Here is a 24985-nt window from a genome sequence, read left to right on the forward strand (position 1 = left end):
AGCAATCAAACTGTTGTGTTTACCATCGACTTAGTAGGCTATGAACAAATACAGAGACATTTCTCAAATCATCATTATGTTCCATAGAAGAAAAAAATCATACAGGTTTAAAAACACGAGAGAGTAAGTGAAGACAGAGTTATCGTTTTGGGTGAACTATCTCTTTAATTCCCAATTGAAACCCATTAATCTCATGGCAGTGTAAATGCATTCATGCCATCTCTGAGCTGCAATAATAAATAGTTTGATTGACAGGTGATGTGACCAGTCATAATCCGCCCATAGACAGTAAAATATATTTATTTATCAACCAAATGATTCAATATCTATTATCGACACACAGTAAACACTTCAAGTAGACATACTTTGACAGAAATGTCATGTGTTTTTATTACTTATGTTTTAGAACTTCACGATAGAATGGCTTACTGAGGAAATGCCAGATTAGACTAGATGTAGTTTTATTGTAAATGTGTAGAGCAGCCTACAAGTACAGAGACAATTCAATGCAGTTAGTGTCTAACCAAAAGTGTAAAAAAGTACAGGTAGTGCTAGTGTAAAAGTAACAGTAAATGAGTGACATAGTGCAGTGTAGTAAGACAGTAGTATACAGTTAACCTATGGTTTACAGTAAGGATATGTCCCCCCGATTGCCTCATAGACGGTAAAAGATTGCCTGCGAGCTTCTCCTCCTGTCTACACGGTATTTTCGCTAGCACTACTGTGCGACAGAGTCGCGTGGTTATGACGCAATCGTTAGCCTATTTTTACAAAAACGGCTTCTACGGGACCATAACATAAGATACAAGGTAATTGAGACTTTTATACATTGTCGTGTTTCTTTAGAAATAAACAATGGACAAATTGAAATTTTAAACGCCTCAGATCTAAAGTTATTCACTGTCAAAGTGACGCCAAAATGAATTGGAGTCAATGGGATGCTAACAGCATTTGATGGCTTGCTAGCTAATGGCGGCCCGCATTGGAGAAACGCTTACTGGGTGCTGGACTATTCCCTTTCTGCGAACATGTCTTGCTGTGTAGCATACAAATGTTCTAAAAGACAAGTCTCTTCTTCCGGATTAAGCTTTTTCAGGTAAGTCCAGTGTCTCCATCAGTATAATGCAAGGTTACGATTATTTGAATCATATAGGCCTGACAGAGGGGTAAAGACTAACGTTACTCGAAAACCATACTTGACTAAAAGTACAGATACCTCACAGTAAAAAAATAATCCACTAGAAAAAGTCACCAATTCCAATACAACTTGAGTAAAAGTCTTAGAGTAGGCTATCTGTTTTCAACAGTATTTAAGTATTTTAGTCATAACGAATGAGGTTAATAAGGTGCACGTAGACCTCGACAGCTGAGAGATTTGTAAGATGAGGAATCATGTTCATTTTCTCAAATCAAAATAAAGCTGAACACCTTAATATTGCAATAAATCAAGGTCGACACAACAGCCTTAAACGTCTACAAACTCTCAGTTAAGCTCAAGTGCTCACAAAGGCTATAAACCAACATCCAAAAAGGCCTTGTCAATATAGAGAATATATAAAATGTTAATTAAAATGAACTAGTCAAAGTGTGCTTGCATCAGATGTGCTGGTTCGGCCTCATCATCAGCTGCAGAGAAACCGGGGTACTCATGCCACAACAACAGGTTTATTTTAAGTGAATGACTGCTATAATAAAAAAAAAAATTGTGAATATAGTGTGTGTGCATGTCTGTATGCACATTCATATTGGTGTGTGTAATACAATAGCCTATAGTGCCCAGTTGAATGCTTTCTACCAATTTTAATTGGCCTATGCCAACAAAGCCACATTTTATTGTTTTGTTTGGATGTGAGTGACAGATCAGCTTGTGCATTGTCACTGCAGTTGATTTATTTAATTCGAACAATCAATGTGATATGCTTTTGCAGGTTCCCCTTCAATGATAAAGAAAGGCTGCAGAAGTGGATACGCAATGTCAAGAGAAAGGGCTGGACACCAAACAAGTATTCTCGCCTCTGCTCGCTTCACTTCACGCCGGACTGCATCATCACTGACATGGAACGAAACAGACTCAAACCAGACGCGGTGCCGACCATCTTCTACCCCCACTGCCAGGTGAAGGTCGAGGTGAGGCACACCAGAGTAAGCGTCAGTGAGAACACAACGGTTAGAGAGGACGACTTTGACACAAAAGTTGATATACGCAGGAACTTCAGTCTTGACCATGATTACAACAGTGGCATTCACTATGAACCACAGACAGCCGAGATAGGTGAAGCCGGCAGCAGCCATTCTGCCGATCACGGAGCATACACACTCAAAGATTCCCTCAGTCCTCTAAAGAGGAAGTTGTCAGATGCTGAAAGCTGCTTGCTTTCTTGCAAGAAACAATTGAAGCTTCAAGAGCAGAGAGTGAGAAGACTGAAGCAGAAAGTGAAGTCTCTCTCTCTTCAGTTGTCAATGATCTGAAAGAGAAGCTGCTTGTTTCCACCAAGGCTTTCTTTAGCGGTGTTGGGAAAACTGCCCGACGCATCACTGCTTCCTCACACCCTCCATCAAGGCCATCCAGGGACTTTCTAACCATTCCAAACCAAACCAGTCCAAACCAGTGACCCTGTGGTCTCTCTGGCCCTCTCTTCCCCATGATCCAAATCACTGGACCTGTTAATAGCGTGCAGCAAACACAATCAGAACATTGTTTTGTCAGTAAACATATTGAACACGCACAAGTAAATTGTCTCGGGCCGTTGATTTATTTTTGTCCAGAAAAAAAGTCTATAAAATAAAACGCAAATGAATTGCTGTTATCTGTTCATTGAAATAATATTACAATATAGGTATTACACAAGGCTCATTTATTATTTTATTCTGTCTTACAGTCAATGCGTTGCTTTCCATATTTGACTTTAATTTAAATTATATTATAGCTACATGGCCAACAACGCTTTAGTGCAGATAAAACGTTAGTATTTGAACCTATGAGGAAAGAAAAATGAAGTGGACAACCATTAGTTATATATAACATATATGTTATTTAACAGGCCAGACGGTTTTGTCCAAAGTGATTTACTGGATAGCTTGTTCATATGACTGATTCCTCCATTTCTCTTCATTGTGCTAAAATTTTATTTAAAATATGCGTTTCTTGGGTGGTTAAATTATAAATGTGACTTATTTGACTTACATTAGCTGTTAAAGGCAAGGCAAGTTTATTTATGTAGCACATTTCATACACAATGGTAATTCAAATTGCTTTACATAGAAATGACAATAATCAGATTAATTAAAACAGTTTAGAATAAAAAAATAAAATACAGTAAATAATTAAAACGGTTTAGAATAAAAAAATGAAATAAAATACAGTAAGTCGGATGAACAGTGGTACAGTGCTCTGTCGGTAAATGCATAGCTAAACAAAAGTGTTTTGAGTCTGGATCTGGTTTTAACTTTAATTACTAATATTAACTAGCATTTACTTAGCAATAATTAGCCTGTTGGTATGTTATCTCCTTACATATGCCTATTGGGTATCAGTTCATATCACAAGTTCTTGAATATCATTTTACACAACAACTTAATTTTATGTATTAACTTAATATGGCGTACTGCCGTTAAATTTTAAAATAAACTAATACTATGCAAAATGACATTAATTCATCAGAACATTTACCAAAAGTTGCTCCTATGGAAGCTTGTTTTCACCACTTAATGAAAAATAAAAAAGGTAATAGCGACTTTTTCATCTCGCAATTCTGACTTTATTTTTTAGAATTGCAAGATATAACGTCAGAATTGTGAGATATAAAGTCAGAATTGTGAGATATAAAGTCAGAATTGTGAGATATAAAGTCAGAATTGAGAGATATAAAGTCAGAATTGTGAGATATAAAGTCAGAATTGAGAGATATAAAGTCAGAATTGAGAGATATAAAGTCAGAGATATAAAGTCTGAGGGGAAAAAAAGTTAAGTCTTTTTTTCCTTAGAATTGGCCTGATAAATCGCAATTGCGAGTTTATATCTCACAATTCTGAGAAAAGATGTCAGAATTGCGAGATGTAAACTCAATTGAGACAAAAAGTCTCAATTTCTCTTTTTTTTTTTTCTTACAATTGCAACTTTATTTCTCACAATTCTTACTTCATATCTCGCAATTGTGAGATGAAAATATTTTATTTATTTATTCATTTATTTTTAATTCAGTTGCGGAAAGAATCTTCCATATGCTCCTGCTTGCGCTCTCCGGCTCTGCAAGATTCGGAAGGGAATGATTCAGATTGCTCTCGGCAGCACCGCTACTAGAAGTCGTACAGCAGTCAGAGCGGTTGCTCACGTCACATCTCCGTCGTCCAGCTCAGTCACTCAGCCATCAGGAAGTGAGTGCTTCTAATTGACTTCACTATACAGTCTATGGGGTCCTGTGTCCATTTATTTTACTGTCTGTGGGCTTGTTGGACATAAAAGTAACTAAAGGGTCTTTGCGAACGGTCAATTAGTGCAAAACAAAACGCAGCTCATGAATTCAATCAAAAATTAGAATTTTTGTGTTTCACCTCATTCCATTTCGCTAAAATACTGTATTGAAAAATCAGTCTCCAGACATGTATAAATATGTGTGTATGTAGAACTTTAACACAGGTTTAAACAGGCAGGTGTCAGCGAAAAATAATAAAAACAATACTTCATTCAGATTTTTTTAATTAATTTTTTTAATAATCGTTTAAATAATTCTATCAGTGTCCAGTCGGCCAAGATCTGTAAGAAAAAAAGTATACACATTTAATACTGATGTACTTTGCTGCCCTTAGCAGGTCAACATACAGTGCAGGAAATCGGTACTTGTAGAGAATGGCTGAATGATAGTTTGTTATATATATATATATATATATATATATATATATATATATATATAGTATAGTATACTATTATTTAAATATACTATATTAAACAGCTTGCATTATACAACAGTATGCTACACTGATCACAAGACCTCACATTGCAGCATGTTTAATTTAGTGAGTGCAGTCCATTTATCTTTTCAGAATTGAATAAAAATGTTATATTAAATATTAACATTATAAATGTCACATTTCTAATCCAATTTTATATAAAAATATCTATTTAACATTTTGATCAAATCATGAGCCACTATATATATATATATATATATATATATATATATATATATAAAATGATTACAGTGCATTAGTGCCCATCCACCTTTTTAGCAGCACTGGTTTTGATTTTCTTTTTAAGTCGTTAATAAGCGATGAAACAAGCCAATCAGCTATGAGTTGAACCATAACATTACAAAGTATTTTTTTTACACTTTTTTTACAATTTACAATTTTGTGATTCTCTGATAGGTGGATGGCTAAATCCACGTTAAACACGATTGTTTTAAAAATAAGTTCAAATAACGCAGGCTGTCATTAATTATCAACCTCCTAGCTCACAGTAGGTCTGTCTTTAATGGTTTATAAGGCGTCTATAAAAATGAATTTCCCTATGGAGTTTTCCGGAAACCGACTGTTGCACTCGGGCCAATTCAAGAGCATTGCTTTGTGGGAGTTTATGTTGTTCTGAATTGTTCTGGGTAGTCTCAAATTTGCATATATGGTCGATTTACATACATACTGCATAGAGAATGAGAACATCCTGAGTTCTCACCTGCATCTCTGTACTGTACTTGGGTCAGAAACAGGCCGTGGGCTGGGGCCGTCAGATTATTTGGGAATGCCAATGAATCCCGGGCCTCTAGTAGCTCCTGAATCTGACTAACAGACAGTCTACCCTGACCAACAGCAACCAGCGCCCCAGTCATCCTCCGCACCTGTGAGGGCAAACGTTATATAACATCAACAGACACGTTCTTTTTAAACTAGTGGAATAAAACGGTGCAGAGTCACACATTTAACACTAGGAGGCAGGCATCCGATAATGCAACATAGCCATCATGTTTATAGGGAAACAAAACTTGTACTTACTTGTCTGTATAAAAAAGACCTACTTTTAAAAGTGAGTTCCCAGAACTGAATATCTCTGAAAGAAAACAGACACAAATACAAAAGTTAAAGAGGACCTACTGTGCTTTGCATTTTCAGCTGTCTTTAGTGTGCATGAAAAAGCTCTGCAAAGTACTCCATATATGCACTCAAAATGTATATGTTGGCTTCTTTAATTCATTCTTTTTCGTCAACAGATTCCACATAACTGGGTTACGTTAAACAAACATAATTTGTTCATGTAACTTCAACATTTAATTTAAGCGTCCCTATTAAAGTAGTCTTGATTTTTGTAAAGGCTTCTTGACATGATTCAGGTATTTTGTATAGTCATTAATCCATTAATATTTAATTTATTTTAAATATTTTATTTAAAATATTAAAATATGATTTTATTATAAATATTAAAATATTTATATTAATATTTTAATATTTATTTTTGTGACACATAATTAAATTGATAGGCAATTACTAGCTATTTGCTGGCAGTAGCCCTTATTAGCATCTTAAATGCGAAGATTAACATGCTCGACAACCAAACAAAATGGTCCACTCTTTTCCACAATGGTAACCCACTGTCATTTAAATGGTTCTAACAATTTAGATGTAGAATTGAACATTAAACACAATTACACACTATCAAATCTTCTCTTTTCTCATTTACTGTAAAAAAAACACTTCATTTTAACATTTATTCTCTCTTAATTCAACCGTATGCAAAGCATGCTGGGAACTAACAAGCACCGCCCAGTTTCGGTTAATGCAACACAAATCAATCATGTAATCCAACACAAGCGGATTAAGTAAACTTAAATGTTACATATAATTAAGAAGATTGAACACAATCAAATTAAGTTTGGGCAAAATGGCTCCACCCTCTGGATGTAAGAATTTTTTACTTAACATAAATGGTTTGTGTTTAGGCAACGCGTTAGGATTTTGTACTGTTAAGTTGAGACATAATTACATAGAAACATTTCAAGTCAAAAAACACAATTATTGTAATTAAGCTAAATATTAATATATTATGTAAAGTGCACAACCTTCCTTGTTAATTTTTTTCAGTGATATATACACTCGCCAAAAGGATTATTAGGAACACCATACTAACACTGTGTTTGACCCTCTTTCGCCTTGAACTGCCTTGGTCTCTACGATCTACTTAAGCTAACGACGCTTTATGAAACCACTTTACGTATTAGCTCCAATGCCACCACAAATTTCCAATTTCCACAGTTCCAAGGGTGACGTCTGAACATGTGACCTCTTTTGTGTTGTCTGCCTCACTCACTCAACATATTCATTCTATCTAGTTGTTAAAGTGTTTCTCCCATTAAAACTAATCGTGACAGCTATTTTGCCAAATTGCTTGCATCAAATAAACAACTGGAGCGGTCGGGCTAGATAACATCTCAAGCAGAGCAGACAATATTTACTGGCTTGTTTAACAGGAAAAAAAAAATGATGGCAGAAAATTAATTATGAGATTTCTTTGGAATGACTTCATAGAAGCGCTGAACGAGATCGTCTGGCTCTCATTTACTGTAATCATGGCTTTGAATGAACAAACAGGCAGTGTGCGTTACATGAACAGAGATAAGCATACAACATCAATGCAATGACAACCTCAAAGGACGAACATGTGAGTCTAATATAAGCATGCATTTGCAGAACAAGAACTGTGCTCAATAGAATATCTAACTGTAATAATAGCTTACTGTAATAATAATTGAATAAACTACTTACTATACTGTGCTAAATTTAAAAATATGCACGTGAAACAGTATCCAATGTTAAACATTTCATTATTTTTTTTAAAGAATGTCCATTGCTATACAAATCACACTTTGTAGATTTGACCCCTTTGATTTTAATTGAACATTTAAACATATCTTGTTTTACATACCTTATTAGCTTATGGTCTTTGTCTCGTATTCAATCTGCACAAGGAATCTACTTTCAATGTCTATGAGATTCTTTTAATACCATTGAATATGGCCCTATTGTAGAAATAACTTCGATCTCTTTTACTTAGTGATTGTGCAAACAATCACTTGGTATTTTCAATAAAAAAACTAAATATCTAAGGTTATTTGCTATTCATTTAGTAATTAATTCATCTGTGTACGACATGACAGATGTATCTGACGACCACATGCGGTAATATTCATGATGCTCCTGCTGGGTGAAGTCCTCGATCTCAATTAATTATGATACAGATGGATATGGCATTAAATGAACTACTTAACTTCTGTAGTATAAAACCTTGTTTGGATATTGGATATCTTTCTTGTTGTTTGAATCCAAGTAAATAATAAATGTATAGTTTAACTGCATCACTTTAAAGATACTGTGTCTTCGGGTTTAATTTAGGCTCTAGCTGTCAGCAGAATGACCTGATTCTGAATGTTTCTTGAGTTGTGATTAAACTGATATAGACATTACCTCTCTCTCTCTCAAACACACACAAATAAATGAGGAGGCTTTCATAAGCACTTAATAAAACTTTTAAAGGGAAAGTTCATGTCATCTGTCATCATTAACAATCATTTATTCTGTTTTAGCAAACTCATATTAGGACCAAAAAGGATATATTTTAAAGAGGCCAGAACCAAACGGTTCAAGGTCCAAAAGACAGTTTCAGTGCAGCTTCAAAGGGCTTTAAACGACACCAGACGATGAATAAGGGTCTTATCAAGTGATCGGTAAGTTTATAAGCTCAAATGCTCGCCTTGCTCTGTTCTGTGTTGCACGTTCGTAACTCTCCTGTTCGAACTCGTTTATCAAAATGAACAAATCTTTTTTGACTCATTTGGTTAATTCAACGAACGAAATGAACGATTTGACTCGGAAAAAGATTCGTTCATTTTGATGAACGAGTTCGAACAGGAGAGACACGAACGCGCATCACAGAACAGAGCAAGGCGAGCATTTGAGCTTATAAAACTTCAACTTTGTTATTTTTGTATTTTATTTTTCTAGATAAGACCCTTATTCATAGTCTGGAATTGTTTAAAGCGTTTTTTAGCACTGAAACTGTCTTTTGGACCTTGAACCGTTTGGTTCCCATTGAAGTCCATTATATGGAGAAAAATCCTGGAATGTTTTCATCAAAAACCTTAATTTCTTTTCGACTGATAAAAAAGAAAGACATGGACATCTTGGCTGAGTAAATTATCAGCAAAAGGTTTTTTTAAAGTGAACTACTTTAAGGACAGATGACATACGAAGACAAAGTTTTCAGTCCTTTTTTGAGGTACTGGTCCACCTTTCAATAGGAAAAAAAAACAAACTTCTGTGTGAATTTCTTGGGCTGTGAAGCAAAATGCCTTGATCTGGTTTTAAAGCAGACATTCAGTTACATAGTGACATACTATGTGTGTGTGTGTAGATGATAAAAGGGGCTGATGATCCCCTGCAGATCTTGATATTAGTGTGAAACAGAGCAGATGGTGTGTGTGTGTGTGTGTGTGTATATCCTGACTGCTCTCTGAGAGCTGCACGTGAGAAACCCAAAATGACCCGCTGAATGGATCCCAGTGTGAGCTGGTTTTGAACATATGCCCCTCAATGCAAGTTTAATAGCATAACGAGGGATTTATGAGCTATGTTTAGTTGACTTTCATTTTGTACAAAAAAAAAAAAAAAAAACATTCCACAACAAATTTCCTGGTACTAGTGTGACAAACAGTGCAAATTTTTTATATATATTTTATGTAAAATTGTCAAAATTATCCACAAATAACGCTTTTTTCACTCAAAAACTGAGGTACGTAAGCTCTGATAAATAAGGCCTATGATTGATCAGTTCAAAAAATAAATACCAAACCTGTCCTAATTGAATTTCAACAAGCTGACAAAAAGATTGAATCCAATATTTGGTCGTGAACTTGCTGACGAGAGATTAATAAGCATTTTTTTGCAGGTTGATCATTTTTGACCGGGAACATCACAAGTGTTATAAGATTCTAAACACAGCACAAGGGATATATATATATATATATATATATATATATATACACACACTCACCTAAAGGGTTATTAGGAACACCATACTACTACTGTGTTTGACCCCCTTCAACAAGGTGCTGAAAGCATTCTTTAGAAATGTTGGCCCATATTGATAGGATAGCATCTTGCAGTTGATGGAGATTTGTGGGATGCACATCCAGGGCACGAAGCTCCCGTTCCACCACATCCCAAAGATGCTCTATTGGGTTGAGATCTGGTGACTGTGGCGGCCATTTTAGTACAGTCAACTCACTGACATGTTCAAGAAACCAATTTGAAATGATTGGAGCTTTGTGACATGGTGCATTATCCTGCTGGAAGTAGCCATCAGAGGATGGGGACATGGTGGCCATAAAGGGATGGACATGGTCAGAAACAATGCTCAGGTAGGCAGTGGCGTTTAAACGATGCCCAATTGGCACTAAGGGGCCTAAAGTGTGCCAAGAAAACATCCCCCACACCATTACACCACCACCACCAGCCTGCACAGTGGGAACAAGGCATGATGATCCATGTTCTCATTCTGTTTACACCAAATTCTGACTCTACCAACAGAAATCGAGACTCATCAGACCAGGCAACATTTCTCCAGTCTTCAACTGTCCAGTTTTGGTGAGCTCTTGCAAATTGTGGCCTCTTTGTCCTATTTGTAGTGGAGATGAGTGGTACCCGGTGGGGTCTTCTGCTGTCAAGGTTGTGTGTGTTGTGTCTTTGCTCCATACCTCGGTTGTAACGAGTGGTTATTTCAGTCAAAGTCGCTCTTCTATCAGCTTGAATCAGTCGGCCCATTCTCCTCTGACCTCTCGCATCAACAAGGCGTTTTGGCCCACAGGACTGACCCATACTGGATGTTTTTCCCTTTTCACTCCATTCTTTGTAAACCCTAGAAATGGTTGTGTGTGAAAATCCCAGTAACTGAGCAGATTGTGAAATACTCAGACACCAACAACCATGCCACGCTCAAAATTGCTTAAATCCCCTTTCTTTCCCATTCGGACATTCAGTTTGGAGTTCAGGAGATTGTCTTGAGCAGGACCACACCCCTAAATGCACTGAAGCAACTGCCATGTGATTGGTTGATTAGATAATTGCGTTAATGAGAAATTGAACAGGTGTTCCTAATAATCCTGTAGGTGAGTGTATATAGACCATTTCACAAGATGTAAACAACACTGGTCCAGAAACACTTCCTGTTTCAGTTTGTAACTGTTTTCTTTATTTCACATGTAAAGAAAAAATCTTAAAGATGTTTGTTTAACTTTTTGATTCAGTTTTAAATGTTCTGTTGGTTGTATTTTATCCCAGCTTTTATGTAGTGTAAAAAAACTGAAACAGGAAGTGCTTCTGGACCAGTGTTGTTTACATCTTGTGAAATGGTCTATAGATAGATAGTTGTGGCCTAATGGTTACAGTCGGACTAGTAGGAAATGTAGGTGGGAGCAAGGCACACAATCAAATACTGAATGCCTCTTTTGGTATTTGCCCAAAATAGTTTTGTTACTAAACTGTTTTCTTCAGTACACTGAACTGAGCTGGAGATAGTATAGATAGAAAGGATAGTATAAAAATGGCCATTCTTCACTCTATCAGTGTCTGTCCCTCAGCTCATTACAGCAAGAGTAAGCAGCCAACCCGCTTTTGTCAGCATCGTGCTTTAGTCCAACATCTGTTGCCTAGCAACAGTCTCATCGCACATGCCAAACTCAAGAGCCGACTGATGAAAGAACAGCCTCAAAGACTGGCCATCCTCTGTTGTACAAAGCCTTTCATACTGTGTGTTAAGCTTTTCTGACATTTCAACACAATATTAAACAATGTAAACATTGCTTTAGCTTGGAGCCGGTAATCACCAGTGGTTGAAGAACATGTTACTGACCATAAAAAAATCATATTTATTGATGTACAAATGTACTAGGTCCAGGAGGGTTTAGAGCTGTAGGATGAATTTGCATTAGCGGGTGTTGACAGGATGTTGTAATTTCTGATCCACTATTCATGGATTAGATGACCTTTGGCCTTGATGTTCTAGGAAATCAGAAGCTATTTATATGATCCTGTGCCAAATGACACATCTGCACATTTAATCCCTGTTGAGAAGTGGCTCTTAACATAAAACGGCAAGATTGCAGCTGCATTTCCCCAATGACAGAATTAAATCTGGCAAATTTCGAAGAAAGCTGCACTTAAAGGCACAGTGTGTAATTTCCGCCATAGCTTGATGAGGCTGTGAAGGAGTGTGGAATGATGGGAGTTGTAGTCTTCAATGGAAAGCCATCCGACGGGACTCATAAATCATGTTCATGGATGAGGTAATTTATAAGTTACGTTTGATCACATGATTTTATTTCATTCTTATGAATTAGCTGCAAGTAACGTAATGTTTAATTGTAAATGACTATTCATACATGTCACTTTATTTGTCTAATTAAATGGTGGGGTAACACGGTGCAGTTTTACATGTTCAACATTTGAATATACCCACAGGCTGACTTCCTATTAGAGCCAGACCGATAAAGGATTTTGAAGGCCGATACCGATACAAATATTTGTTGGTTTTAAAATCCGATATTGCGATATATCGGCCGATATTATTCTTATTTCAGAAACGCGCAACAAAATATTAACAGATTTCCCTAACATTAGTTATTTGTAGTTATTTATGAGTTTTAGCTAAAATAATATGATGATGCATTTTAAAAAGAAACTTGTTTTTTATTGTCTCAACAGAACAGAGGAACATCAAAATATTTTAAAGTTATGATAAATTAAATAATAATTAGTCCCTACATTGCCTTATAGTTATAAGCGACCTTATAATTATGTCAGCTTGCTTATCCCTTTACCTGCATTTTTTGACAACACTCATGACATGTTTGAAGCATGATTCGTCCGTTTTTATTTTTATTTTTGAAATATTCATTTATCTGCTATTATAACTGCCGACACCAATATTTTAGAAAATGCCTAATATCGGCCTGCCGATATATATATCGGTCTGGCTCTACTTCCTATTTATGTAAAACACATACTGTATTTAATACACTCACTGACATAGACTTGCTGAACAGTGTTAAGAAATGCCACACTGATATTGATCCTCATTTTATTTCTCACTATGTTCGCATGGTTTGCACGGCGGTAGAGGATAAAGCGGACATGACCTCATTGACAGGGACGTCACACTGGTTAGAAACTGGCTGGAAACATTTGGGATAATGTAAGTAGTACACAAGTACATCAAACATATAACACGGTACTAGCGGGGGGTTTTTTTGTTGTTGATATTTTAATGCAAAAATCTTGCAAATTCTTCCTGGTGCAACTAAATTTTGCTAGAGCTCACACTGGTGCCTTCTGTTCCTTATGAAAAACATGTAATGTCAAATGAAACGAAAGTCATTAATATTATATATTATTTGGTAAATATCAAGTAAAATAAATATGATTAAAAGGCAAGACTGTCAGTGAATAATGACTTAAAATCAATCTAGTATCATAGTTTCAGAAGACTATAAGAGATATTGTGCACAAGATATTTGGGCATTTTAATATGGTGCCTTTTTTAAGCAGCATTGGATGGAAAATAGCAGCGTGAACATTCTGCTAAACTTCTCATGCAACAAAGTCTTTCAGTTTGGAAAGACTTATAGTTTTATTTATTGCTATTGAAAATCATGTCAACCAATATTGTTGGTATCATCACGACACTAAATAAAGGGATAGTTCACTTTGAAATTATTTTTTGGTATGTTTTATCTTACCTCAAGGGCATCCAAGATGTAGGTGTCTTTGTTTCCACAGCATTTTCAATTTTGATATTTTTAGGTCAAACCGTTCGTGTGTGTCAGTCATATAATGGAGGTCTATGGTCACCACCTCAAAGAGCATGCACAGAGAAGTCCAAATTAAACATGATTTAATGACTCGTGAATGTAAGCACACACTGATGGCCTAAGACACGAAACGAGCGGTTTGTGTGAGAAAACGAAGAGTATTACAGGCCATCAATGTGTACTTACATTTACGAGCCATTAAATCATGTTTAATTTGGACTTCTCGGTGCATGCTCTTTGAGGTGGTGACCATAGACCTCCATTATATGACTGATAGACAAGATCGGTTTGACCTAAAAATATAAAAATTGAAACTACTGCATAAAAAAAAGACACCTACATCTTGGATGCCCTTGAAGTAAGATAAAACATTAATTTCAAAGTGAATTATCCTTTTAAACCAAGCTTCCTCCAATCTTTAGGCGCTTTTCCACTGCATAGTACGGTACGGTTCGGTTCGGTACGTCTCACTTGTGGTGCTTTTCCACTGCATGGTACGGTACAGTACGGTTCGCTTCAGGTCGCTTTAAATGGTACCTGGTCGGTTGAGGTTCCAAGCGTACCGTACCGGTACTAAAATGTGACGTGAAACACTGCAGATCACTGATTGGTCAGACAGAATCGTCACTACCAGCGTCACTTCTAGCGTCATTGGATTTGCGACACGAGACACTTTTTTAGCAGTATTTTTGTTTTGCTGCCATCAGCCTCATTTTAAACACATTTTTCCGTCTAGCAGTTAAAAACAACCACATACCGAGAATCAGGAACACCATCCCCTCGATAGTCTCCATTGTTCCTGTGTTGTGGGTTTGAAAATGTGGCGCTTTTAAGATGATGTCATGGCAGTAGAGGCGCGCGCAAATAACGATCAGTCCCACACACTTTGAAGGGGTACTACTGCCGTGGAAATGAAAAGCGATCCGAACTGTTCCGCGCCGAGTCGAAGCGTACTGAGCCGAACCGTACCGTACTATGCAGTGGAAAAGCGCCATTTGGTGCTGTGGCTTTTTACCTGGACAGAAGAGAGTCGTACCTGTGAAAGTGTCTCTGGCTGAATGAGACCCCAGGCTCCAGCCGGGCCGACTCTAGGGACTTCACTGGGTTCTTAAAGGGCGTCTCTGAGTTCAAGGCCCGGAAGGTGCTGAAGTCATGGGTTCCTATCAGCAGTGCAGTCGCCTCTTGCATTGCATTGATGTTTAGCCTTCTGTGAGGAGAATAAAGTAATGGACGGCATCAAACTCGGTTTTCTTTAGGTGACATTTAATTACTTTAGGATATAATATAGTAAAACAGTAATATTATTTAAATTAAGTTTACTGTTAAAAGGTAATCTATTCCTGTGACCAAAGCTGAATGTTCAGCATCATTACACTGAAAAAAACAATATGCTTTATCTAATCAATAAAATTGTGGCAAATTATTACAAGCAATATTATTAATTAAATTGTACAAATTAGAATTAATTAGAATATTAATTTGATTAACTATTACTCAATTCTAATTTGTTCAATGTAATAAATAATATTGCTTGCCATCTGTTGCCACAATTTTATTGATTAGATAAAGCATATTCATTTTTACAGTGTACTCCAGTCTCAGTGTCACATGATCCTTCAGAAAACACTCTAATATAAGGATTTTCTGCTCAAAAAACATTTCTTCGGTCAAAAATGGCCCCCATAGGAAATTAATGGGAAACACTTTTTTTTATCACTATTTCTAAAAAAAAAAAAAAAAAAAAAATCTAAAACTTAACAAGAAATCGTTTTTGAGATTGATATACTGTAACCAGATGGTGCTAAATTTCTTCAAAAAATATTTTTTTTTCCTGAAGCCGACTCTATATTAAACTATGTGTAGATAGAATATATATATATATATATATATATATATATATATTTCCATGGCAAAACAGACCATTTATATTGCATAAATATTAATAAATTCAATCAAATTGTAATAACTATTGCATGCAATGAAAGGGTAGTTTGATTTCTAACATTATTGTCTCCACAGACATTTACATCAATAGCCTGGCGTTATAATCGATTTGATTTTGGCGAACTGTGGAGTTGGTAACACTGTTTTAATGGCAGGCTAGCAGTTACCATTGACTCCCGCTAGCCTAGCATTGGCGAACTATACAACTGGAACGACTGGATGAACATTTTTTGAAAACTGTCTCCACTGAAAATAACACACAGGCTAACTTGGAAATGAGTCCCGATGTCCAAAATCCTGAACCACCCCTTTAAAATTATTTTAATTTTATAGTAATTTCTCAGCCAAATTTAGGATTAAAATCGTCCAATGCACAGCTAGCCGTGGATTATGATGCTCATACCATGGCCATGACCAAAAGGGTCAAACTGATGGTTATTCTCAATGCTTGTAGATCTAGCATTGTGCAATCCACGATGAATGAGACACAGAGATAAAGTAGTGAGTAAGATTACATTTATTTTAATGAATGAATTATAGCATTTATTTTATTCATTATTGAGAGAGACGTTCAGCGTCAACTATTATTAAGTTGAAATTTTTCATAATACCACTTAACAGCCCTATATATCAATAATAAATCATATTAATAATTTTTCATTGCATGCTTTAAATGATTCAAATCGATTAATGATTCATTCTAACTTGAAAGACACACAGGTCAAGGAACACTGAGATGAGCACAGCCTCGACAAACATCCATTTTTAAAGCGATAATCCAGTTTGTGTGTGGGGAACAGCAGTTATGAATGAGATGGAAAGCCAGATGGAATGTGTGTGTTCAAGGACCAGACATAAGACGACAGTGGGTGTTGATCTGCGTCACTACGAGCCTGAAGCTTATCTTGGCCTACTTTCTCACTAAATATGAAGAAAGAGCATTAATGTTCACTCGTCACCTTGGAGACGAGCCTCTCGCTCCGTCGCGGGCTTCAAAAAGACATCCGAGGCATGTGCTGTCGAAATGTTCTTTGGTTTCAATGTTGGCCTAGATAATCATTTGCTTGCCCTTGCGATGGGTCTTGTTTGTGAGTGTGTATAATTCATGTGCAGCTTTTTCCAGTGTTTGTTCCTATTCCTCTCTGAGAGGATTTAGCTGCTGTGACACAGGCGTGCAGAAGAGCGGGGGTGGCACTCACGTGTCTCGTAATGCCCAGCATAGATCCCTCTCCGTTACTGGCATTTCAGTGTGATGTCTGAGACCCGAAGCGAAGCGGTACACATATGTCCGTGAGATGGCCCGATAGCGTGCGTGGAAGTCGCTGTGGACACGGTAAGCCCTGGTGATTCTGGGGGAAAAGACGCTGATTTAAATCTGGTAATGCACATGCTCATGTGTTTGTTTTGCAAACTCCCCCGCCAATTTCCACTAAAAAAGGTTCAAGTTAGTCAAGATACTGGAGGAAATATCATAACACTGGTTATCATGAAAGGAAAACAATAGTCACTCAAAATTCAAATGCATCTTGATGTAATAACAAACAAATCCGGTTAAGCGAAGTGGTGCGCGACACGGAAATATGTTCCCTTATGTAATCAAAAACAACATTTGAAGGCCTCGATATATTTCAGCCACTTCTGCTACAAGGCTAAAATAGCTTTTTTTTATTTATTTTTTAACTAGGAGTGAAATTATGTTAAAAGAATTTATAAAATGATATTAATAATTAAAATAATTCACTTCAATAACAGTTTCACTAACTCACGAATAACAGTTTTAAAAGTCTGGAAACATTACATTTTTTAATGTTTTTGACATAAAAAAGTCTCTTCTGCTCACCAAGGCTGCATTTATTTAATCAAAACATGTTTTTAGATTAACAAAGATTAACAAAAACAGAAATGCATACTTTTATTAAGCAAGGACGCGTTACATTGATCAAAAGTGACAGTGAAGACATTTATATTGATACTAAAGTAAATAAATGTAATAAATGCAAATAAATGCTGGTCATTTGAACTTTATATTCATCAAAGGTACTCACGCAATATATGAAGAGTTCAGATGCAAAAGCCTCTAAATGCCATTTGAAATTTTCATCTTTAATGATGATTTTGATCAAACTTGTATATTTAAGTTCAGTAATTTCACTTAAATAACAATTAATAGGTAATTATCATTGCCATTTAAGTGAAATTACTGAACTTAAATATGCAAGTTTGATAAAAATCATCATTAAAGAAGAAAATTTCAAATGGCATTTAGAGGCTTTTGCATCTGAACTCTTCATATATATATATATATATATATATATATATATATATATATATAAAATTTCTGTATATGCATTTTTTTCATAAAAATGTAATTATTTTACATAATTAATAATGTCCATTATCCAGGTCCAGAAATCCCGATTAAAAATCACTCATACAGTATGGTTGTCTGAGCTCATGCAAATGCTGGTTCTTAAATAAAATGTTAAAAGGACAAATTAACGAAATAAGCTATTTTAGCTTAATTCTTAAAAAACAAATCCTTATTTTAAAGCATTTTAAGCCATTCTGCGGCCCATAGTTGGTCTCGCCCCCTTCATTGAGAACCACTGCCATAGACATACACTGAAGAATGAACCAAATCATTTCTAGAAACCTGATTATCACTGCAACCATTAAAAAACTACCAGAACACCTTCAGAAACCACACAACCCATAGCAACAACCTATAGGAGGACAGAGAGTTTTGCACAGCCAAACCTTATAATGTACATAATGTATTTACATCATCTGTAAGGTTTTTGCGACGCTCCAAACACTGTCACCTGCTGTGATGATGGTGCTCTTCATCTGACTAAGTGCGCTTATGGATTAAACTGGTGGTCTCGAATCCCCATGAGTTCTATGCTAACTCACAAAAAGCTTCAGCTCTTCATTAAACATTCATGTAATACAGTCCCATGAGGCCTTTTGAGAGGACCCGTCTATCACCGTCAGACGCTCGCTAAAGTACATGACACATGACAGTATGGATATTCTGTGAATAATATGCTCCTGAGTTTAATGGTAACGTGACAAATCGACAAAAAAAATCAAGTTCAAAAGTCACGGATCCTGTTGACATTCAACACACTTACTGTGATGAGGTCAAATGAAGAGGGTTTATGTTACGCTATGTTAACAGAAAGGGGACATTTACAAAGAACCGTCCACAGATAAACTGCTAATGTTCTGCTAAAAATGTAGTTATGTATGTAGTAATGTAGTATTATACTAAGGATGACCCAAAATATAACTTTATGTAAATAAAAAAGAAAGATTTTTTTTTTAATGTACATTTATAAACAAAAATTACAAAATCAACAAAATCAGTGTCACAAGGTGTGGTTTTTAATAAGGTGATACTTCCTATAACGGAATTGCATATTTTAATTAGATGATTTTAATTTTAATTTAATTCCAGATGCATATTTTACTTATGTGAGAGCATATATTTAAAAAGAAATAATTTAATTAATTGTGGCATTTTTGTGAAATTATGTGCTTTAAATAATTTCAGGCATCAAATCAATTTAGAGTAAGTAAACTAGAGTAAATGAAACTTAAAAATAAACTTAAACTTAAAAGTAAAATAAACTTAAACTGTTTACAGTTTTTGAAATACATAAAATATAACCATTCAGGATTTGCAGGATTCATAAAAATAAAACATCAATTATATTAATATATATATATATATTATTTATTTTTTTTTTTTTAATAAATTGTCAAAATACACTACTGTTCAGAAGTTTCAGTATTTTTTTAAAGAAAGAAATTTTATCAACAAGGACGCATTAAATTGATCGAAAGTGACAGTAAATACAGTAAATAATTTATTATGTTTCAAAAGCTTTCTCCCTGTAAATATTGAGTGACGTCACACGCAAGCGATCACTTCCGCGGTAACATTGAACTGATTCAGTTCGGTTCAGTTGGACGTTGCACAACTGATTCAGATCACTTGGACATCACTGTGATTACACGAGGTAAAAGCGATATAAATACTGTTCGTTTTCTCACACAAACCGCTCGTTTCGTGTCTTAGGCCATCAGTGTGTACTTACATTCACGAGTCATTAAATCATGTTTAATTTGGACTTCTCTGTGCTGCTTTTTGGTGGACCCCCTTCACCTCCAGTGTATGACTGATAGACAACAACGGTTTGACTGAAAAATGTCAAAATTGAAAATACTGCGGAAACAAAGACACCTACATCTTGGATGTCCTTGAGGTAAGATAAAACATATCAAAAATTAATTTCAAAGCAAACTATCCCTTTAAATTGATTTAAGACCTATAACACAATACTTCAGCAAATTTAAGACTTTTTAAGGCCTTAAATTGTGACCCCGCGGAAACCCAGTCTAAACCCAGTGAAGCCGAGAGAAGAGAGCGCATCTGCCAGCAGCATCTCCAGCTAAAAGCACCATTAGACTCTGCTGGGTCGCTGGGGCATTTAAGGGGCAATTCCCACCAGTTTGCTCCTCCACTCACAACACCGAATAAAGAAGATGACATGCTCAGGCTCCCAGAGGAGTCTGTCAGTGGGTATTAATGATTCACCAGCAGTCGCTAATCGCTGCTAACAGGAACACGGAATAAAACACAAACAGACCAGACATGAGCACTGTGTGAACCCTCAGTTTTAAAGAGTTTTTGTGACATAAAGCAAATGTAAAATGAAAATGGCAATGAAACAGTTAGAAAGAGAATCCCAGGCGTCTGTGCAACATCGATTCTTGATGTGGATTGTGAATGGTTCCTGAGGTTCCCCAACCCACAACAACTAAAATATTCATCACTGCTCATCCCACCAGCCAACTATCCAAATTGAATAAGTTTGTGTTGAAATAACAAACAAAGAAAAAATAGGAATTTTAAAGGGGTGATGAACTGAGAAATCAAATTTCCCTTGAGCTTTTGACTAGAGCTGGGTATTGACACAAATTTCACAATTCAATACGATTTCGATTCACAAGCTTGCAATTTGATTCGATTCCGATTCGATTCAATATCGATTATTTTGGATATCAGTTACAATAAATGGCAAATTTTCTCAAGGAAATCAAATCTCTTAACTAATGCTGTAAAATATGGGAGTCTAGTTGTAGCCAATAGGCTTCATTAGCCTAATATGAAGGTAATAATGAACTGTTTTGTAGCTATAAAAACAAATAAATTACACTTTTATTTATTTTTATAATAAGAAGATTATATGAAATATAAAGATTTAAATGGTGGCTGTCATTAAAACTTGCCAGATTTATTCAAATATGCATTAAATATTGAAGAACATTAAGATTATAATGCATATGTAATATGGTGTATATATTTAGCAAAATGCTCCTTATTTTTTCTAAAAAAAACACTGAAGAAACAATGTTAAACAATAATTTATATAAAATATATGGTTCAAAAACAATGGAAGCTTGTTTCCACCACAGAATAAAAAATAAAAAGCTAAATGCGACTTTTTATCTCACAATTCAGACATTATTCCTCATAATTGCGTGATATAAAGTCACTGTCAGAATTGTGAGGGGGAAAATTGTGAGTTTTTGTTTCTGACTTTATAATTTGCAATTGCGAGTTTATATCCTGCAATGTAGATAAAAGGTCAGATAAAAGGTGAGATAAAAAGTTAGCTACCTTTATATTTTAATGAGTGGTGAAAACAAGCTTCCATAAAATACAGCTTTTGAACTCTCTTAAAAGACTCCCACCGTATAGGTTCTGCTTTCAAGTGGAAGTTTAAGGCCTCCACCAGGGTTTGCTCCGGCAGAGGAGGTTTGCCTGCTCTCCGCTGGATATCCACATGTGCGGAGTTACACAAGGCATGCACACCGCTGTCCGTTCTACTGGAGATGGACACGGACACCTCATTGACCGGCTTCAGCTTTCGCACTGCACTCTACACAGAAACAAACAGCAGCAATGAATGAGTAAGGCCAGATTCACTAAACAGATCAAATTAGCCTGAGAGTGCAATTCCGAAAAAGCGCAGAATGGAGTGGAAATGGATCTACTGACGACGCGTCGTACAAATTAAGTATTTTAAATATGGCTAGTTTGAAAGTTAAAAGCTGGTTCTTAGGTTGTTTTAGTGCTGAATTTGTATTAGTATATGGTGTGCATATGTGTTTAACTGTGATTGTAGATTTTGTAAATACCTAGAGGTGGCAATATTGATAGAGTGGGTACTTTACTGGATTAATACTTTGGACGCATTACATTCTAAAGGTTTAAATGTGGACTTCGACAGCTGTACTGTTTTTTTTTTTTTTTCTTGATATACTGCAGTTTATGAAGGTTTTTTACTGATGTTTTTGCAGTCTCCAATCCATGTACTTATACAGCAAGCATGTATGAATGTGTGTATATATATTTATATATAAATGCGCCTGTATTTTTGTATATGTGCATTTATGTTCGTTTCTTGTAGTGGTGATTTGCACTATGTTTAGTTAAAGGAGTAGTTCACTTTTTAAAAAAAACTTTTGCTGATAATTTACTCACCCCCATGTCATCCAAGATGTCCATGTCTTTATTTCTTCAGTCGAAAAGAAATTAAGGTTTTTGATGAAAACATTCCAGGATTTTCTCCATATAATGGACTTCAATGGGAACCAAACGGTTCAAGGTCCAAATGAGAGTTTCAGTGCAGCTTCAAAGGGCTTTAAACGACACCAGACGATGAATAAGACGTATGAATAATACGTCTTATCTAGGACCCTTTGATTCATGACGCGAAAAAGATTTGTTCATTTTGATGAACGAGTTCGCACAGGAGAGTCATGAACGCTCATCACAGAACAAAGCAAGGTGAGCATTTGAGCTTATAAAACTTAAACTTTGTTATATATTTATGAAATGACCAATCGTTTCGCTTGATAAGACCCTTATTCATCGTCTGGTGTCGTTTAAAGGCCTTTGAAGCTGCACTATAACTCTTATTTGAACCTTGAACCGTTTGGTTCCCATTGAAGTCCATTATATGGAGAAAATCCTGGACTGTTTTTTTTTAATTAAAAATCTTAATTTCTTTTCAACTGAAGAAAGAAAGACATGGACATCTTGGATGACATGGGGGTGAGTAAATTATCAGCAAACTACTCCTTTAATGTGTTAATGAACTAGAAAAACTACAACTCCCACCATTGGACTACAACTGGTCCTTCCTGGCTTCTGCAGGTGTTGGTAATCACTGTTGATTGTCCTGATGAGTTTGAACACAGTTAATTGGAATGTTACATTTATTGTCTGTATGCCCTGAGGATGGTCTTTTGAAAGCATGTTAATTACATTTGCTTTAAGGATTCAAGTGTGCGGAGAGTTTATTTTTTAATTTTTTAGTTTTCTAGTCTTGTCAGCCTGGCACCTTGTTTATCGTGAGTGTGGTGAAACTCCTTCAATAGATTTTGTAAATGTGCAATTTAATGTAATTTTGTATTTATAATACTAGGTACCTGTTGCTAAGAGTTAAGTTTCAAGGACAGCAATGGAAACAAGTTTTTAACTTTATCCTTGACAAATTAGTGTTTCATTACTTTAATAATAGTGTTGTAGTACTCGAGACCACTTTTTGATGGTCTCCGTCATGGAAATTGAGGACTCAAGATTTTTCTTCAAGACCATAACTGAAAATATTACTATTTTGCCAGTATATTGACTATTTTTTTGTTTACATCCTTGCTTTTATTGTAAGTAAAACATACTGATCCAAATCCAAGCAATAACGTGACTCATTGGTCATTGCTAATTATGTATTTTTGTTACCGCTGCCTGTCACCCATGTATTCATCCCATGTTCATACTGTAAATAAAAGGCAGAGAAAGTGAAGACTTGTTTTCAATCTGTACTAAATGATGGAAGTCACCCAGGAGTATTGAATAAAGATAGTTTATTTCAGCTTTGAGTGTTAAATGTCTCTGTTTTTATGGGAATGTGGATCTTTCAGATCAATCTCTTTTGTTTCACATTTTATTGTGTCATGTAGTGTGGGGCGTTGGTCTGGTCTTGGTCTCGGGTTAGTTGGACTACAACACTACTTTTTAAGTGCAATAAATCCAATCACAGAGAGCCAACAGAAATACATCACACAGGAAAACATTTAAATTACATTTCTAAAAGAAATGCAGACATTGAAGAGGATGACATGTTTCGAGACAAGCACCAGAATCAGAGAATTTGAATGGAGTAAAATAGAGAACTGGATCAATTTTAAACATTTTCTTGGCATCAGACATGAGGAAAAGCTATTTGAGATAGTGAACTGGTTTTGATTGTCAGGCTGAGACTGACCTCTAAATGATTCTCCACCCCCTGTCCAGCTTGATCGGCTGGTGTTCTCATCACGCCACTGAGGATTGAAGGACAAGCAGACATGTGGTGTTAGAACTTATAACAGCTCAATAAGGACGAAGCACGACTGTGCTTGACATGATGGAGACAGACCTGTATTTGGTCCCTGCGTATTGGAAAAAGATTAAATAACGGGCGGTGGAGTGTAACGTTAGCATGTTTCCCGCTATATTCGTTTGAAGTTTGTCAGAACGAGAAGTTAACAGGATTGAAAAAGCAGTGGACGTGTACGGCCAATAAATAAATAGCCATTAGATGTCGTATACCGCAAATACCACACACGATACAAGTTATGTTGAAAATCAGAGGCATGTGTGAGAGCGAGCGCCACAAATGTAAACACAGCTGCTGTCTGACGTTTAGAAGCCTAAGCGATGCCTGTTTAAAAAAAAAGGCGTTGAACTGCCAAATTACTTAAAACACACATCTTTTCAGCGTTGAGACGCATTTATCTTACAAAAGGTATTTATTTTAATGCCATGTTTGGCTTTATTTTACAATATTTATTTTCTAAATGTTGGAAATTTAAAGGCGGAATTGGAGGACGACAAAAAAATCGTTCAAAAAAATCCGCGGGAGCAGCCAGGGACAAACCTGACGTAATGATGATTGACAGAGCTCTGGTATATATTGTTAAAACATAAAAAAAAAAAAGATTTTATACAGATATGGATACTAAATGTGAGTTTTGTGGAATGTAGAAGCAGAGTGTTGTTCGTTTATTTGTTTCAACTGCATTTGTTGTAGAATATTTTGGAATGAAATGGAGGATTTTTAGGTGAAAAGGGTGAT

At 35.8% G+C, this 24985-nt stretch overlaps 2 protein-coding genes across 4 annotated transcripts; one reads left to right on the forward strand and one right to left on the reverse strand.

Moving 5' to 3' along the window:
- Positions 1 to 699: 699 nt before the first annotated feature.
- LOC120473416 (THAP domain-containing protein 5) lies at positions 700 to 2798 on the forward strand. 2 transcript variants are annotated; one of them, XM_039663274.2, is made up of 3 exons: positions 700 to 809; positions 967 to 1096; positions 1929 to 2798. In XM_039663274.2, exons 2-3 carry the CDS (start codon positions 1029 to 1031, stop codon positions 2467 to 2469), a joined length of 609 nt encoding a protein of 202 aa, XP_039519208.2. In that variant the 5' UTR covers positions 700 to 809; positions 967 to 1028; the 3' UTR covers positions 2470 to 2798. The 2 variants fall into 2 exon arrangements, with proteins under 2 accessions (XP_039519208.2, XP_039519207.2); XM_039663273.2 differs by lacking the exon at positions 700 to 809 and having other exon boundaries at positions 827 to 1096.
- A 387-nt stretch (positions 2799 to 3185) lies between these two features.
- On the reverse strand, positions 3186 to 24551 carry pusl1 (pseudouridine synthase like 1). 2 transcript variants are annotated; one of them, XM_039663272.2, is made up of 8 exons: positions 24287 to 24551; positions 24134 to 24191; positions 21555 to 21742; positions 16991 to 17140; positions 14884 to 15054; positions 5986 to 6040; positions 5669 to 5831; positions 3186 to 4753 (listed from the first exon to the last, which is right to left on the reverse strand). In XM_039663272.2, exons 1-8 carry the CDS (start codon positions 24349 to 24351, stop codon positions 4719 to 4721), a joined length of 885 nt encoding a protein of 294 aa, XP_039519206.2. In that variant the 5' UTR covers positions 24352 to 24551; the 3' UTR covers positions 3186 to 4718. The 2 variants fall into 2 exon arrangements, with proteins under 2 accessions (XP_039519206.2, XP_088980946.1); XM_089124820.1 differs by lacking the exon at positions 3186 to 4753 and having other exon boundaries at positions 5311 to 5831.
- Between the last annotated feature and the right edge of the window lie 434 nt (positions 24552 to 24985).

This window comes from Pimephales promelas, chromosome 21, assembly GCF_988280905.1.
Source record: "Pimephales promelas chromosome 21, fPimPro1.hap1.1, whole genome shotgun sequence".
Classification (NCBI taxonomy): Eukaryota; Metazoa; Chordata; class Actinopteri; order Cypriniformes; family Leuciscidae; genus Pimephales; species Pimephales promelas.